Here is an 18269-nt window from a genome sequence, read left to right as displayed (position 1 = left end):
TCATCCTTATGTAATTTTCTCTAATCTTTGTAGAATAGCTGTCCCTCTTTATTTTATGGCTGATCTTTATATCTACTGACTGAATTACAGCTTTAAGACTTTGCTCTAGTAATGATTTCCTCTGAGAATGATTCAATATAAATCTATTTAAACTCTTCTTTTTATTGATTTGGTCTTCTTAGCAAGTCATTCCCTTTAAACAAAAGTAAACAAGCAAATTTTTTCACTCTGTATCCTCATAATTATTTTTCATTTACGGCTAGGCTTCTTCCTAGTCAAAGGGAACAACTAGTGCAAAGAGAGCCATGAAAAGCTGTGGTGTGTATGCATGTCTTTTTTGCTACATTCCAAATACCTAGGGAAGCAAAATAGAGGACAAAATAGAAATATTATTTGCAAATAGATAGGTTTTCTACAAGGAAAAATATGCAGAAGGAATTGCAATGTTCCAAGGACAAATAATTTCCACAATTAGAAGGTAAAAGGATAAGGAGGAACCAGCCTTAGAGAATGAGGGCAGGAATGATAGGCAGAAGAAGAAATGACTAAAACAATAGTTATTTGCATTGGAAAGAGTGTTTAAATTAAGAATGACACAATGTGATGACACAAGGGCCTGTAATCCCAGAGGCTGGGGAGGCTAAGGCAGGAAGATCACAAGTTCAAAGCCAGCCTCCATAACTTAGCTGGGCCCCAAACAACTCAGTGAGACCCTGTCTCCAAATACAAAAAGGGAAGGGGATGTGGCTCACTGGTTGAGCACTCCTGGATTAGCATTTTTCTTTTACTGTGCTGTTTTTTGGGAAGGATCTCTGATCCTACTTCTAAATGGATGATTTATATCGCAAATTATAGATAATGCCTCTTGGTTTACAAAGAATGTTTATTTTTAGCACTATATAATTTTTATATTTTAAGGTACAATAAAATACATCCATGTTATGATTCAGTACGTATATTCAATTGTGTTTTATGTATGTTTATGTGCATTTATATTTGTGAGTATGCAATATATTTAAATAATTTAAATATTTTTCATGAAAAGATACTTACCCTTACTACTTGCAATATATTGTTTTTCATACTTTTCTGTTTTATTTTTTTAAATGTGGTTATGATTCACTAATTTGGTTTTATGACCCTATAACGGGTTGTAACACTCAATTTGAAAAATGGTGTCTTAGACTAGGCCACTTCTTAAAAATAATTTTAGGCTAGCTATTAAAAATTTGGATGCTGTGATGTATTACATTTTTTTGTGTGTATTGGCAGGGGCATATCTCTTGATGTCATCAGAGTAGGTATAAATTGATAGTCTACAGACTGACTTTTTGTCAGGTCAGGACGTAATGGGTAATATGAAGACATGATTGACAGAAATAGAGTTTGGCACTTGATGTAAACAGTACCATTTTGCTTCTTATTTAGCTCCCTTCTCTAAGGGAGATTGTCTTGTAGACTGTAATCTTCAGACTCTAGGGCACATGAAAAACTATAAATAATATAGGGATAATAAATAATATAGGGATAATATTAACTTACCTCCATCCACTTACATCTACCAAATTATTTATATCTAAAAATGATCAGTTTTTAAGTGACATATGTTCCTCTAAATATCCTCTAAATTACATTTTATTGTTTCTATTTCTAATCACACTCAAAAAAGCCAAACAAAACTGAATAAAGTACCTGTCATTATCTACCTATTACAATTTGAATTTTTGAGTCTTATGTTGTTTTTTTTTCTTTAGAAGAAGTTTACTATTGAAACTCCCTAGGCCTCCATGTGCTTGCTTATAAACTGAGCAAAATGATCCTAGCCCTCTGGGATTCCACTTGTTACCAGTCAAAGGCTATATTCAGTCAATATTCAGGAAACCTGATATAAGTTATTGTTTTTTTTTTATTATGTTGTTGGTTAATAAGGATTGGGCATTTATTTATCTTAATAGATAAAGTATTTTAGTATTTGAATACCACTAGAGGAGCAGGGAATTTTAAAAGGAGGGGAGCCTTTGTGGTAGAAACATTACTAATCTGTGACTAAGAAGTCTTTTTGGTATATTTGGTATTTGAGTTGTAGAGTATCAAGTGGTAATAATTTCAGATGAAAGCAGTATAAACATTGCTTGTAATCTAACAAGATTAACTATCTTGAATCATCTGTGATAGGTGAACATTCTTATAGGTTTCAACACTGAAGTCCATAAATTGAATCAGCAAGATAATAACATTGCAAGACTGGTAGACAAGTAATAAAAGTATTCTTAGACACTAACTTTATTTTATAAAGAATTATTTTTTACTTGCTTAAAAATATAATAGCTTTGCTCTTCAGAAAATAGCTTGTAATTCTGAAATAACTGTTTTCTAAAAGCAAAGAACAGGTAAGGTTGGTTAACTTTGTTTAGTGCATTATGGTTAAACATAATAGTTGGGTTCATTTTGATATATTCATAAACACATGTAACATGGTTTGCTCCATTTCACTCCGCAGTACATTCTTTTTCCTTTCCCTCATCCTTTCTCCTAATCATCTTCCTCTACTCTATCAGTCTTCCTTCTGTTTATTTATTTGTTTAATTGGTACATTAGAGTTATAAAAAATTGGGATGAATTGTGATATATTCTTACATGCACATAGAACTATTTGGCCAGCTTCATTCCCTACTTCTTACTCTTTCTTTTCCTTCCTCCTTTCCCCCTTGGTCTCTGCCTTTGCTGATCTCCCTTCTGTTTTCATGAGAGCCCCCTTTTTGTTCTTTCTCTCTAGGTTCCATATATGAGAGAAAATACCCAACCTTTGACTTTCTGAGTCTAGCTTATTTCACTTAAGCATGATATTCTCAAATTATATCCATTTACCAACAAATGACATGAATTCATTCTTTTTAAATTTTTTTTTGTTTTAATTAGTTATACATAACAGTAGAATGCATTTATACACTTTGATATACATAGATGGGATATAATTTCTAATTTTTCTGAGTGTACATGTTGCAGAATCATACGGGTCATGCAGTCACATATATGCATACAGTAATAATGTCTGTTTTATTCTACAATCTTCCCTATCCCCACATCCCCTTTCTTCCCCTCCCATCACTTCCCTCTAACTAATTTAAGGTAATGCTATTCTTCCCTAGTGCCCCCAACCTTATTGTGAATTAGCATTCGCATATTAGAGAAACCATTCCGCCTTTGGTTTTGTGGGATTGGCTTTCAAAGAAGAATTAACACCAAGACTCCTTAAAGTATTCCATGAAATAGAAAAGAAGGGAACCCTTCCAAACTCAGTCTATGAGGCTAATATCACCCTGATACCAAAACCAGACAAAGACCATCAAGGAAAGAAAACTTTGGACCAAAATCCCTGATGAACATAGATGCAAAAATTCTCAATAAAATTCTGGTAAATCACATACAAAAACACATTAAAAAGATAATGTACCATGATCAAGTGGGATTCATCCCAGGGATGCAGGGTTGTTTCAATATATGGAAATCAATAAATGGACTTAAAAACAAGAATCATATGATCATCTCAATAGATGCAGAAAAAGCATTTGACAAAATACACCACATCTTCATGTTCAAAACACTAGAAAAACTAGGGATAGTAGGAACATACCTCAACATTGTAAAAGCTATATATTGCTAAACCCAAGGCCAGCATCATTCTAAATAGAGAAAAATTGAAAGCATTCCTGCTAAAAACTGGAACAAGACAAGTATGTCCTCTGTCACCACTTCTATACAACATCATCCTTGAAATTCTAGCCAGAGCAATTAGACAGAAGAAAGAAATTAAAGGGATACAAATAGGTAAAGAAGAACTCAAACTATCACTATTTGCTGATGACATGATTCTATGTCTGGAAGATCCAAAAATTTCCACCAGAAAACTTCTAGAACTAATAAATGAATTCAGCAACATAGCAGGATAAAAATCAATAATCATAAATCAAACACATTCATATACATCAGCAAAGAATCCCCTGGAAGAGAAATTAGGAAAACTACTCCATTCACAGTAGCCTTAAAAAAACAAAAACAAAAACCTGGGAATCAATCTAACAAAAGAGGTGAAACCTCTACAATGAAAACTATAGAACACTAAAAAAAAGAAATTGAAGAAAACCTCAGAAGATGGAAAGATCTCCCATGTTCCTGGATTGGCAGAATTAATATTGTCAAAATGGCCATACTACCAAAAGCGTTATACAGATTTAATGCAATTCCTGTTAAAATCCCAGTGACACTCTTCATAGAATTAGAAAAAGCAATCATGAAATTTATTTGGAAAAAATAAGAAACCCAGAATACCTAAAGCAATCTTTAGCAAGAAAAGTGAAGCAGGAGGCATCATAACTATACTACAGAGGTATAGTAATAAAAACAGCATGGTATTGGCACCAAAATAGACTTGTGGTACAGTGATACAAAATAGAGGATACAGAGACAAACCCACATAAATGTGATTATGTCATACTAGAAAAAAAGGTGCCATACTAGACAAAGGTGCCAAAAACATTCACTGGAGGAAAGATAGTCTGTTCAATAAATTGTGCTGGCAAAATTGGAAATCTGTATGTCACAAAATGAAATTAAACCTCTATCTCTCACCCTACACAAAAGTCAACTCAAAGTGGATCAAAGACTTAGGCACTAGAACAGAGACCCTGCACCTAATAGAAGAAAAAATAGGCCCAAATCTTCACCATGTTGGCCTAGGATCTGACTTCCTTAACAAGACTCTTAAAGCTCAAGAAGTAAAATCAAGAATTAGTAAATGGGACGGATTCAAGTTAAAAAGCCTTTTTTTTTTCGTTCAGCAAGGGAAACAATAAAGTGAGGAGAAAGCCTACAGACTGGGAGAAAATCTTTACCATAGCCACCTCCATTAAAGCATTAATCTCTTATTTACATTTTTTTTTTTTTTAAGGGCTGGGGACCTAGCAAAAAGAAAAAAAAAATTTTTTTTTTTTTAGTTGTAGATGTACACAATAGCTTTTAGTGTGGTGCTGAGGATCAAACCTAGTACCTCACACATGACAGACAAGCACTCTACCACTGAGCCACAACCCAGCCCCTAATATCATTCTTTATGACTGAGTAGAACTCCATTGTGTATATATAACACATTTTCCTTATCTAATTGTCTACTGATGGGTACCTGTAACTTGACTATTGAGGATTGTGCTGCTATAAACATTGTTGTTCATGTATCACTATAATATGCTGATTTTAATTCTTTTGGATAAATACTGAGGAGTGGTATAGCTAGGTCATATGGTGGTCCCATTACTGTTCTTTTGAGAAATCTCCATATTGCTTTCCAAACTAATTGTACTGATTTGCAATTCCACCAGCAATGTATAAACTACCATACTTTTTCCCACATTTTTGCCAACAATTTTCATTATTTAGATTCTTGATGATTGCCATTGATGAAATCTCAAAGTTTTTAAATTTGCATCTCCCCAGTTGCTAAGGATGTTGAATGTTTTGTATTTCTTCTTTTGAGAAATGTCTTTTTAGATCTTTTGCCCATTTACTGAGTTGGTTATTAGTTTTTTTGGGGGGGAGGTTAAGCTTTTTGAGTTTTTTTATATATTACTGTTACTAATCGCCTGTAGGAAGAGTAGGTGGCAAAGAATTTGTTCTGTTCTATATATTCTTTCTTCATGCTCTTGATTTCTTTTTTATTATTATTTAATTTTCACAGTGTTTTTAAAAATTTTTTTTGTTGTGCAGAAGCTTTTTATTTTAATGCCATCCCACTTATTGATTGATGATTTTTTTAAAAAATATTTTTATTTTTTTGTTATCGGCTGGCACAACATCTTTGTTTGTATGTTGTGCTGAGGATCGAACCCGGGCCGCACGCACGCCAGGCGAGTGAGCTACCGCTTGAGCCACATCCCCAGCCCCATGATTTATTTTTTAAACTTTAGGAGTTATTAAGGAGGTCAGTACCTGTGCCAGTATTTTGGAGTTATGTTTTCTTCTAGAAGTTACACTGTTTCTGATCCAATTCCTAGGTCTTTACTCCACTTTGAGTCAATTTTGTACAGTATGAGAGGTAGGGATCTAGTTTCATTCTTCTACATACAGTCTTCCCAGCACAGGGCTATTTTTTCTCCAGTGTATGCTTTTGGCATCTCTGTCGAGGATCAGATGACTGTGGATTTTTCTGTCTTCTAGTCTCTTCCATTCATCTTTGCATCTGTTTTTATGCCAGTAGCATGCTATATTTATTAGCTCTGTAGTATAATTGGAGATCAGTCTCACTCTTGCTACTCAGGATTACTTCGGCTATTCTAGATCTTTTGTTCTTCTCTATAAGTTTTAGGAGGATTTTCCCCTCTGGTTTTGTGAATAATGTCATTGGTATTTTGATAGGGATTGCATTGAATCTATAGATTGCTTTTGATAATATGGCCTTTGTGACAGTATTAATTCTACCTATCCATGAACATGGTAGGTCTTTCCATCTTCTAAGGTCATCTTGAATTTATTTCTTTGCTGTTTTATAATACTTTTCATAGAGATCTTTCACTTTCTTAGATTTATTCCTAAGGTTTTTTTTGTTTTGTTTTGTTTGTTTGTTTGTTTTGAGGCTACTATGAATGGAGTAGTTTTGATTTAGTTTTTGACAGATTCATGGTTGGAGTACAAGAAAGCTATTGATTTTTGTATGTCGATTTGGTATCTTCCTACTTTGCTGAATTTGTCAAATCTAGAAGTCTTCTGATAGACTTTTTTGGGTCCTTGAGGTATAAAATCATGTCACCAGCGAACAGAGAATTTGACTTCTTTTCCTGTTCACATCTCTTTAATTTGCTTCTGTGTTGTCTGATTGGTCTGGTTTGTGTTTCAAAACTGTATTGATTAGGAGAGTTGAGAGTTAATATCCTTGTCTTATTCCTGTTTATAGAGGAAATGTTTTCAGTTTTTCTCTGTTCAGTATGACATTGGCTTTGGGTTGTCACATACAGACATTAATATGAGAAATAAGTTCTTCTGTGACTAGTTTATTTCCATGGGTATGAACTCATGGCTTTGTTGCCTTTGCTATGTAAATAGTTTCTTTAAAAGCAAGACTACATGGAATACCATGATAGTGGATAAGGCTTGCTTATTATTATTAGCACATGTGAGGCCTGGTCAATCCCCAGTACTGCCCAAAAAAAAGGAAAGATACTGAAAGAAAAAGAGCAATGAATAATAAAGAAGCAATGCCAGACAAGACAACAGTATTAAAGATTAGGGTAAGACAAGATCATATAACAGTTTAAAAAAAAAAAAAAAAAAAAAAGGAAGGGAAGAACTTGAGAAAGGAGTCATAAATAATGCTTTTTATTACATAATTATTAACATCATTATTTACTGAGTGCCAAGTTCCTTGTCATTTTTCAGTTTTGCAACCATTTTATGAAGGAGTTAGCATTCTCTCTTTCACCTATGAAAGGAATAGAAAAATTGAAAAAAAAATCTCCAGACTAAAATTGACTAGTTAATGAGTCAAAGATTTGAAACCAAATATGCCTATTTCCGGTATGTCCTTGGAAGTAAAGTTACAGAGTTTTATTCTTAATTGCTGTAATTGCTGTAATTGTTTGTTTATCTGGTTTTTTTTCCCCCAGAGTATTATTTTTAAATACAGTTGACCTTCTATGTCAGTGGGTTTGCATCTATGAATTTAACCAATTATAAGTCCAAAATATTTAGGAGGGCTGGGGGTGTAGCTTAGTGGTAGAATGCTTGCCTAGCATAAGTGCAGCTCTAGGTTCAATCTCCAGCACTGCAAAAAGAAATATATATTTTTAAATTAAATATTTTAGATATGTAGCTATAAATAGGTAGATATTTGGAGAAAATGGCATCTGTACTGAATATGTACAGACATTTTTCTTGTTTCCTAAATAAAATACAGTATAATGAATAATTTACATTGTATTAGCTTTTACAAGTAATCTAGAGACACTTTATATTATGGGAGAGGACTGAGGATATAGCTCAGTGGTAAAGAGCTTGCCTTGCATGTATGAGGCCCTTGGTTCAATGCTCAGCACTGCAAAGAAAGAAAGTATTTGGGAAATAAATTGTGTGTTATATGCAAATACTATACCATTTTAAATGATACTTGAGCATCTACAGATTTGGGGTTCCACAATCATTTCCCCACAATCATTTCTGGTATGTCCTTAGAAGTAAATACTGAGGGATACTGAGGGACAACTGTATAAGCACATACATCCAGATATACCTAATTTTTTTAAACACATAATTTTTTAGTTTTGGTCTTTTCCTAGAATACCTGCTTTAGAGAAGTAATAATACATGGTAGGAAATACAAGATTAAAAACCTAAAGCCCCAAATTCTAATCCTGTTTTTCTACTAAACTGTACAAACAGAAACATTTCATATTAGTTTTTTTAAATTAAGATATTCTTTTAAACTGTATAAATCAGTGGTTTTCTTTTTATTCACAAGGATATACAGCCATCCCCATGATCTAATTCCAAAATATTTTCATCATCCCCAAAAGATGCTACATACCTGGTAGCAGTCATTTCCCAATATCCTTGTCCCCAAGCCACTGGCAATCACTAATCTATATTCTATGTCTATGAATGTCTGTGTTCTGGACATTTCATATAAATGGAATAATACAATATGTGATATTTTGTGTCTGGCTTCTTTCACAGCATATCTTCAAAGTTTATCCAACATAACATGAATTAGTACTCATTTTGGCTGATATTCCTGTGAGAGACTGTGTGTGTGTGTTTGCGCGTGCACACGCTTCATTTTGTTTATACTTTCATCAATTAATGGACATTTGAATTGTTTCCACTTTGGGCTATTGTGAATGCAAGTTTGTATATTTGTTTGTTTCAGTGTATGTTTTCAGTTTTCTTAGGTAATTTACCTAGAAGTGGAATTGCTAAATCATATCGTAATTCTGTTTTACTTTTTGAGATCAAACTGTTTTTCAAATTTCAGAATGGAGGTACCATTCTGCATTCTGACTCTTAGTAACTCTTTACATTTTATTCTTCATCTGTATAAAGAAAGGGTACTAGCATTTTTGTTTGAAGGGAATTATGGGGTAGAATGAAAAATATACTACATTAAAATATTTTTTCTATCCAGTTCTAAATATTACATGTAACATTTTTCCCCTAGAAATTCTAGGAAAGCAAATTATAATCATTAATAAAACTTCATAAGCCAGTGAGAACTCTTATTATCAAATATTTAACTGATTTGACAATTCTGTTTTATTTCTATTAGAGAAACTCGCAGAGGCTCAGCGTAGATTTGCTACACTTCAGAATGAGCTTCAGTCATCACTGGATGCCCAGAAAGAAAGTACTGGTGTTACTACACTGCGACAACGCAGAAAGCCAGTCTTCCACCTGTCCCATGAAGAGCGTGTCCAACATAGGAATATTAAAGACCTTAAACTGGCCTTCAGCGAGTTCTACCTCAGTCTTATCCTGCTGCAGAACTATCAGGTACTTAGATTCTCATCTTGGAGAATTGTATTTTTAAGTAAATGAGAAATTCTAATAGAACTATCTTGAACTCTACGAATGAGTCAATCCAAAAAGGAAAGTCATTAGCATACATTTATTCTTGATGTTCTTATTGGGATTTTAGATGTCCTTATTGACTAAAAACCATGGAGCAAAAAAAATGGTAGGAAAGACTTGTATTTTTGAACATTAATTTTCTAAAAACCATTCTACATGAGGGGTTATCCCTTGACTCAGGGACTAACAGTTTACGCTCTATTCTTTAAAGCAGTTCTGGTAGTATCTATCTAACCATTTTGGGCTATGTAAGAGCATTTATGTTCCTGCTAACCAATAGCAAAATTTCCACAAAAAAATTTGGACAGTTAACATTCCTGCAATTAGCACTAATAAAACAAAAGATCTTGACTTTTTCAGATTGCCACTAACAGAATCCTTTCAATTTTATTGTTCACAGACTTCAATATAACCAAATTAAAAGAAAAAATCTAAAGAGAGGAATTAGAAGCAGATGTGTTGAGCCTGAACATCTCGGCTGTTATATCACTTAATATTTTAAAAACCTGTCTGAAAAAAATTGAACTTCCAAGTATGCTAAATTATGGAAATACAAAGCATTTATTCATTTATAATTTTTTATAAGTTTGTTCACATGGTTAAATTATAAAAGATTATTGAACAAAAAATCTGTTTTCAGGGCTAGGGTTGTGGCTCAGCGGTAAGTGCTCACCTAGCACGTGCAAGGCCCTGGGTTCAATTCTCAGCACCACATAAAAATAAAATAAAGACATTGTGTCCATCTACAACTAAAAAATAAAATATATTTTTTAAAAATCTGTTTTCAATTATAAACTTCTAAATAAGCAAATGCATCTAATTAGTCTTGTGATTATTGTATTGAGTGATTAAGACCATCATAGGATGGTGTAACACGTAAGAAGTAAAGATAGTTAAACAGAAGTATTGCCTGAGATAAGAATTCGAATTTTAAAATAAAAAATAATTAAAGTCCCATATTTATAGTAATCTGTCATTAATGCATATACTTATTTCTAACTTGCCCCCTCATAATTCTACCTTCTTTGATGATTTAATATTTTATCATTTAAAGAAGAACTCAATTGGAAAATAACAGTAGAAAAGAAATAAAATATGTATAATGATAAACTCCTTTGTTTTGAAACTTTACCCATAGCTTTATAACTTAATTTTAATTTTTAAATTTATAGTTCATAACCTTTAAAAGAAACAAAATACTTTCCCATATGTTATAAAAACAATATTTCATAGTTCCTTAACATGCTTTTATGTTACAGGAAAATACCCTGTTAAATTTTGTTTTATCAATTTTTTCCAGCAACTTTTGTTTGGGAAATTATAAAAAAGCTTCTTGGGAAAACAAAAGTAATTGTTAATCATCAAAGTTCTGCTCTAGTCTCTATTCTTTGGGGGTTTCTATACTATAAGAGTATATTTATTTTGAGAATCAGGGAAAAGGGGAAATTAAAAGTGGTGTCCAAGTTATAATATGTGTACCCAAAGAGAGTTTAATATCAAACAGTAAAATATGGTAAGAAAAAAAATTTTTTTTTTCCAGTGGTAGGAATTGAACCCAAGGCCTCACAAGTACTAGGCAAGCACTTTACCACTGAGCCTGAGAGGGAAAAAAAAAATCTTAAAAATACAAAAGCAGAGCTTATTTTAGAGTGTGTGCTCATTCTTTTTTTATTAATGAAGTGTGTAATCATCAGATTTGAGAGATGTTTAGTTTATAGATCTAGCCTTAGAAATCCATGATTTCTAGCTTTTTCAAACAATGGGCAAACAACAACAGAATTTGAAAATGTGGAAAAGTTTAGTGTTTATACTATTTTTATAGGGTACGAACCCACTTTTCCTCAATTTCTACACTATCAACTGAGTTCATTTCTTTCTTCCTACTGACTTTTGCATTCCTATCCCCAATCGAGATAAATGAAAGGAAAAGGAAAGTTGAGCAAACTAAATGAGCATCCATTTTCCTTGCACGTGCTTACATGGGTTACCTGATAGAAGAGAAAATGCACTTCTATACCAGTCCTTCAAAAAGCAAAGTACTAAATAAATGTGTTCTGAGCACAATAAATAAAAAGCATTTTCTGAAAATATTTTTGACCAAAACAGTAAAGTAACATAATTAAGCTAATTTGACAATAGTTGTATATAAAAAATATGAAAGTAAAAATGTTGGGCTGGGCTTGTGACTCAGTGGTGGAGCACTCACCTAGCATGTGTGAGGCTCTGGGTTCAATCTTCAGCACCACATAAAAATAAATAACTAAAAGTCATTGTGTCCATCTACAACTAAAGAAAACTATTTTTAAAAATGTTTTCAGTTTAGGTCTTTAATAATTTACTTGGAAGGGAAATTGTTGGTAGTTCAGTATCTCTTTGTGTTACTAGTAACATACTACTTTGAAACGAGTGAGTGAAATAAGACAGAAGAATCTTATCCTTTTAGTAGTGAGTACTTTTATGAAAATATTGCTATCTCCCTGGGTACTCAATCTTTATCCAGTCACCTCTGTCAGTGCTTAGTGATTTTTATTTTTCATCTTTTTTGATGGTGAAGAATTACAGTTGTATTTCTGATTTTTTTTTTTTTCTGTAGAATTTGAATTTTACAGGGTTTAGAAAAATCCTTAAAAAGCATGACAAGATCCTGGAAACTTCTCGTGGAGCAGATTGGCGAGTGGCTCATGTAGAAGTGGCTCCATTTTATACATGCAAAAAAATCAACCAGCTCATCTCTGAAACTGAGGTATAATAATCCTACCTTTTAAAACTCGTTTTCAATAACATTCATGTCTTACTTGAAAGAAAGAGGTCTGCATTTCTATTCTTTTGTAAATAGTTGTTAGCTTTGGATATGTATAGTCTTACTTGTGATTTGTCTTCTTTTGCTATATGTCAGTGTACATTAATCAAGAGGTTATCAAAATATAGTTTATAAGAATGGTACAGAATTATCTATGCATTACTAAAGTATAGAATAACTTGTGTTGAAATTTAATAATTTGTTTCTTTAGGCTGTAGTGACCAATGAACTTGAAGATGGTGACAGACAAAAGGCTATGAAGCGTTTACGTGTCCCCCCTTTGGGAGCTGCTCAGGTTAGTATTTGCTTCTGCTTGTTTAATAATCAGCACAATCTGGTTGTTAACTGGCATTATTATCTTACATTTTTTTTGAGCCAAAACTTATAAATAGTTGTTACTATTGTTGTTCAAGTTTTTAAACAACTAGATGTCAGCTTTTGCTTCATGACAAATTTAAATTCCTTCCGGCTTTTCTGTTATTCTGTACTCCTTCTCTTGTTTACTCTTATTAACATGTGAACTTCTTAGTCTCATTAAACCATCAAGATGAGATTTTTTTGATGGTATGGAAGGTTTAGATAATGAAACATGTCTGTATCAGAAACAAGTCTCAATAAATTTAAAAGAATTTAACTGATACAAGGTATCTTCTGTGACCAGAGTGGAATTGAACTAATAACAGAAAAAACTTCCAAAACCTAATAAAAGATATCTATGAACAAACCTAGAGTTACTATCAAACTTAGTGGTATAACACCAAGAACGTATTCCCCAAGACTAGAAATAAAAATACATATTAACTCTTACTACTTTTAATCCAACATTGTACTGACTTAGCCAGTGTGATATGGCAAGAAAAAGAAATAAAAGGCATTCAGATTTTTATATAAAAACACATATTTTACATTATGTGTTTCTATATAGGTAGGAAGAAGTGAAACTGGTGAATTGAGTTTTTGTTGTTTGTTTGTTTTGCCAGTAAAAAATCCAGTGTAAATTTTCCCCATGTAAAAAATCCAGTGAATCTATAAAATAGCTATTAGAATCAATAAGAGAGTTCAGCAGGATTACAGAATACAGTATCAATTTACAAAAAAAAAAATCAGTTGTACATCTGTGAATTAGGAAGAATAATTACAAATCACTGGGTGTGGTGGAGCACACCTGTAATCCCAGTGGCTTGGGAGGCTGAGGCAAGAGGATCGCTAATTCAAAGCCAGCCTCAGCAATGGCGAGGCAGTAAGCAGCTCAGTGAGACCCTGTCTATAAATAAAATACAAAATAGGGCTGGGGATATGGCTCAGTGGTCAATTGCCCCTGAGTTCAATCCCCAATACCAAAAAAAAAAAAAAAAAAAAAAAAAAAAAATTACAAAACCAAAACTTTTTAAATAATTCTATTTATAATATCATCAAAATAGGAAATATTTTGGAGGAATTCTAACAAAAGATGTAAAAGATCTTTATATTGAAAACTATAAAACATTGTCAACCTAAATGAGAAACATATCATGTTCATGTAGATTTAATGGATATACCCAGTTTTTTTAAGATGTTATTTCCTAAATTGATTTATAGATACCAACAATTCAGCTTAAAAAGTTTAGCAGGTGGCATTTTTTGAGTATGCATATAAAAATTGGCAAGCTAATTTTAAAGTACATATGGATATTCAGGGGACCTAGAACAGCCAACACAACTTTGAAACAAATAAGTTAGAAGATCACACTACCTACCTTGTATCAGAGCTTATTATTAAAACTGCAGTAATCAAGAGTGTGAGCCAAGCATAGTGGCAGACACTTGTAATCCCAGTAGCTCGGGAGGCTGAGGCAGGAGTTTGGCAAGTTCAAAGCCAGCCTCAGCAACTTAGCGAGACCCTACTAAGTAACTTAGTGAGATCCTGTCTCAAAATAAAAAATAAAAATGGGCTGGGGATATGGCTCAGTAGTGAAGTACCAATGCCTGGGTTCAATCTCTGATACCAAAAAAAAAAAAAGAATGTGATATTAGTATCAAGGTACGCAAATACTTCAATGGAATAAAATAGAGTCCAAAAATAGAGTAACATAGTCATATATGAGCAATTAATTTTCAATACAAAGAAGCAGGTCATTAGAGAAAGAACAGTGTTTTGAACAAATGGTACTAGAACAATTGGATTTTATATGCAAAAAAAAAAAAGCGAACTTTTATCCATATTTTACATTATGTGTTTCTATATGTACCATAGCCCTAAAAGAAACTTAAAACTATGAATTCTAGAAGGACATGTAAGAGAAAATCCTAGTGATTTTTGGTTGCTCAAACTTACACTTTTTAAAAGACACTGTTAAGGGCTGGGGTTTTAGCTTAATAGTAGAGCGCTTGCCCCGCACTCGTGAGGCCCTGGGTTCAATCCTCAGCACCACATATAAATAAATAAATATATAAGAGAATTCACTGTTAAGAGGATGAAAAGGAAATCGGTGGACTAGGATAAAATATTTACAAAACATATCTGATAAAGGTCTTGTATACAAAATATATATAAAGAACTCCAGTACTCAATAATGAAAACAACTTCCACTGGGCAAGACCTGAACAGATACTTCATAAAAAATATACAGGTGGAAAACTAGTATGTCACAAGATGCTTAATATCATTAGGCAATAGAAAAGCACAAATTAAAACGACAGTGAGAAAATACCTATTAGAATGACTAAAATTAAACAATCATATTAAATGTTAGAGGAACAGGAACTCTCATCTCATATCCCTGGTAGAATGTAAAATGTTACTACCACATTGGAAAACTGTTCAGCATTTTCTTAAAAAGTTAAATAGATGGGCTGGGGATGTGGTTCAAGCGGTAGCGTGCTCACCTGGCATGCGTGGGGCGCTGGGTTCCATCCTCAGCACCACATAAAAATAAAGTATGTTGTGTCCACCGAAAACTAAAAAATAAATATTAAAAAATTTTTAAAAAAGTTAAATAGACACCTACCATATGATCTAGCCATTATACTCTTAGGTGTTTACTCAAGATAAATCTAAGCATATGTACATTAAAGACTTTTACATGAATGTTCATAGCAACTTTATTCATAATAGCCGGAAACTGAACAACCGTAACATCCATCAGTAGGTGAATGGATAAACAATTTGTGATATATCCATGCAACAGAATACTTCTCAGCAATAGAAAGGAATAACCTATTGATACATATAACAAGGTGAGTTTCAAAATAATTATGCTGAAAGAAAGAAGACTTAAAATAAAGTACTTACTATGAAATGGGTTGAATTCTGCCATCATATATAACAAATTAGAATAAATAAATAATTTTTAAAAAGTGATGATTGCATGATTTTATTTACTGAGACTGGAACAGACAAATCAATAATAATAGAAAGTAGATTAGTGGTTAAATGCAGATGAGTTGGGCTGAGAGGAAAGGATTACAAAAGGGCCTGAAGAAACTTTGGAGTCATTATTATGTTCATTGTCTTGATTGTGGTAATGGTTTCATAGGTGTTTTTATATATATATTGAAGCTTACCAAATTGTATATTTTAAATACAGTTTATGCAGTTTATTGCATATCAATTAATTCAATAAACTATAAAAATAGCTATATCACAAATGGCTAAAGATAAAGAGAAAAATCTTAAAAGCATCTAGAGAGGAAAAATCACAAATGGTATGCTTTAAATATATGCAGTTTGTTGCGTGTCATTTATATTTGGATAAATATAAAGCTGTTAAAAATTAGAAAATTAATTTTTAAAAAATGAACATATTGGGCTGGAGTTGTAGTTCAGTGGTAGAGTGCTTGTCTAGCACATGTGTGGCACTGGTTTGATTCTCCACTCCATATAAAAATAAATAAATAAAGATATTGTGTTCATATACAATTAAAACTATTTTAAAAAAGAAGAAGAAGAAGAAAATAGGAATGTATTTAGAGGAGGTGAAGCTGAAGAAAACATGGTCGTAGTTCTCTCCCATGAGTAGGGAAGGTTTTTTTAATAAGGGATAAGGGACTTCAAAGTTGATGGAAATATTTTCCTTCTAAAGATGAGTGGTAGGGGGCCAGGGTTGTGGCTCATTGGTAGAGTGCTTGCCTAGCATGTGGGAGGCACTGGGTTCGATTCCTGGCACCACATAAAAATAAACAAATAAAATAAATGTGTCCATCTACAACTAAAAAAAATATTTAAAAAAAGATGAGTGTTAGGCATTATATAGGTTTATTTTATTTATCATTTCTTATAATCCAAATACATTAAATACATTCCTTTATATGTATATGTTGAATCATTTTTGAAACTAAAGATAGCTTTTTTTTTTTTTTTTAAGATTTATGACCATCTTCCTTTTGGATGCTTTCATTAATTCAGATATCTGTTACTGAAAAGATCAAAGTTTCAATGTTTTTTTTTGGGGGGGAGAGGGCTTAAAGTTTTTAGAAAATATTTAAAATATAGGAAGTATAATATCACCTCTGAAAAGTCCATAAGATTATCTGTGTTTCTCATCCTTTTATGTTTAAAATCTGTTCTTTCTGTTCTTTATTTTTAGAAAATAGTAGTTTTCAAGGCAATTATAAATATAAAATTAAATTATAATAAAGAAAAATATTACTTGAACCTGCACACTCTGTGTATTCTGATATACCAGTTTGTCAAAAATCTCTAGTATGTCTTGAAAATTTTACTTAAAATTATCCTAATAATTAAATACTAGCAGAAAATTCATGAAATAAATGTTTAATTTTACCAAGGTCTCTAATTATTCATAGTACCAGATATGTAAGCTCTGAGTAATAATGACTTGGGAAATTTTAGAGGTATGTACATTGGAAAAATGAAATGACATTTTAAATCTCATTAGAAAACTGCAATGTATATATAATTTGATGCCTAAGATTATAATCTTGTTTATTTCTTGACTCAGGTTTCTGTAAAAGAATTCAACTGGCAACTCTGTAGTTATTTATAGGATAATGAGGGGTGAATGATTCTCTGGTTCAGATTATAAAAATTCAGATCATAATGTACTATTTCATGATAAAATTTTGAGGCTTATTACTATTGATTTACAGCATATAAGTAATGTATTTGATTTTTTTTTTTTAATTTACACTTCTGTTTTTCTGCTCACAGCCTGCACCAGCATGGACTACTTTTAGAGTTGGGCTATTTTGTGGAATATTCATTGTGCTGAATATTACCCTTGTGTTTGCAGGCAAGTAGTTTAAATTTTGAATTAATTCTGTGTCAAATTCTGTTCCTCTGTAAAGAATCAAGTGTACATCTACCAATGTTACTGAAAGAAACTTGTCAAGGTTAAGTATTTTTTTTTTTATAAATTTAAGAGCAAGTAATCATGATGTACCTCAGGAGTCATAGAATTAGGTTTATGTTAGCTTGATTATTAATTAAAGTAAATTCTGCTCAGTAAAGTGTGCAAAGAAATATGATTTAAAAATAGACGTTACTATATAAATATCCATGATACTCCATTTTGGATTTTTAGTAATCATAATAATACCTGAACAAAGACGGTTAATATACTATCACAGTATTCCTATTCTTGATTTGCAGGGGGTGTGTGTGTATGTATGTATATATATATATATATATATATATATATATATATATATATATATATATATAATTTTTGTATTTACAGTTCTAATGCTTTTGGAGAATATATGAACTTAACCTATTAATAGTGTGTTTTTACCTGTATTTGAGTTCTTCTGACCAGTTACTAAAAATTAACTTTAATAAGTATTATACACCTAAGCTTATGATTTAATATATTGATGTAATTTATAATAACATTTTAAGCTTGTTCTGTTTCTTTAGGGT

General features: G+C 32.1%; 1 protein-coding gene across 1 annotated transcript in view; it reads left to right on the top strand.

Annotated features, from left to right (window-relative positions):
• Nucleotides 1–18269, top strand: part of Xpr1 (xenotropic and polytropic retrovirus receptor 1) — a 167135-nt gene that overhangs the window by 90415 nt on the left and 58451 nt on the right. The window contains exons 4-7 of the mRNA XM_076873044.2: nt 9308–9531; nt 12203–12352; nt 12621–12704; nt 17559–17640. Coding sequence (XP_076729159.1) covers nt 9308–9531; nt 12203–12352; nt 12621–12704; nt 17559–17640 — 540 coding nt within the window. The remainder of the gene's footprint in view (nt 1–9307; nt 9532–12202; nt 12353–12620; nt 12705–17558; nt 17641–18269) is intronic.

The sequence above is a fragment of the Callospermophilus lateralis genome, chromosome 13, assembly GCF_048772815.1.
Source record: "Callospermophilus lateralis isolate mCalLat2 chromosome 13, mCalLat2.hap1, whole genome shotgun sequence".
Lineage (NCBI taxonomy): Eukaryota > Metazoa > Chordata > Mammalia > Rodentia > Sciuridae > Callospermophilus > Callospermophilus lateralis.
This window is presented reverse-complemented; position numbering and strand designations above follow the sequence as displayed.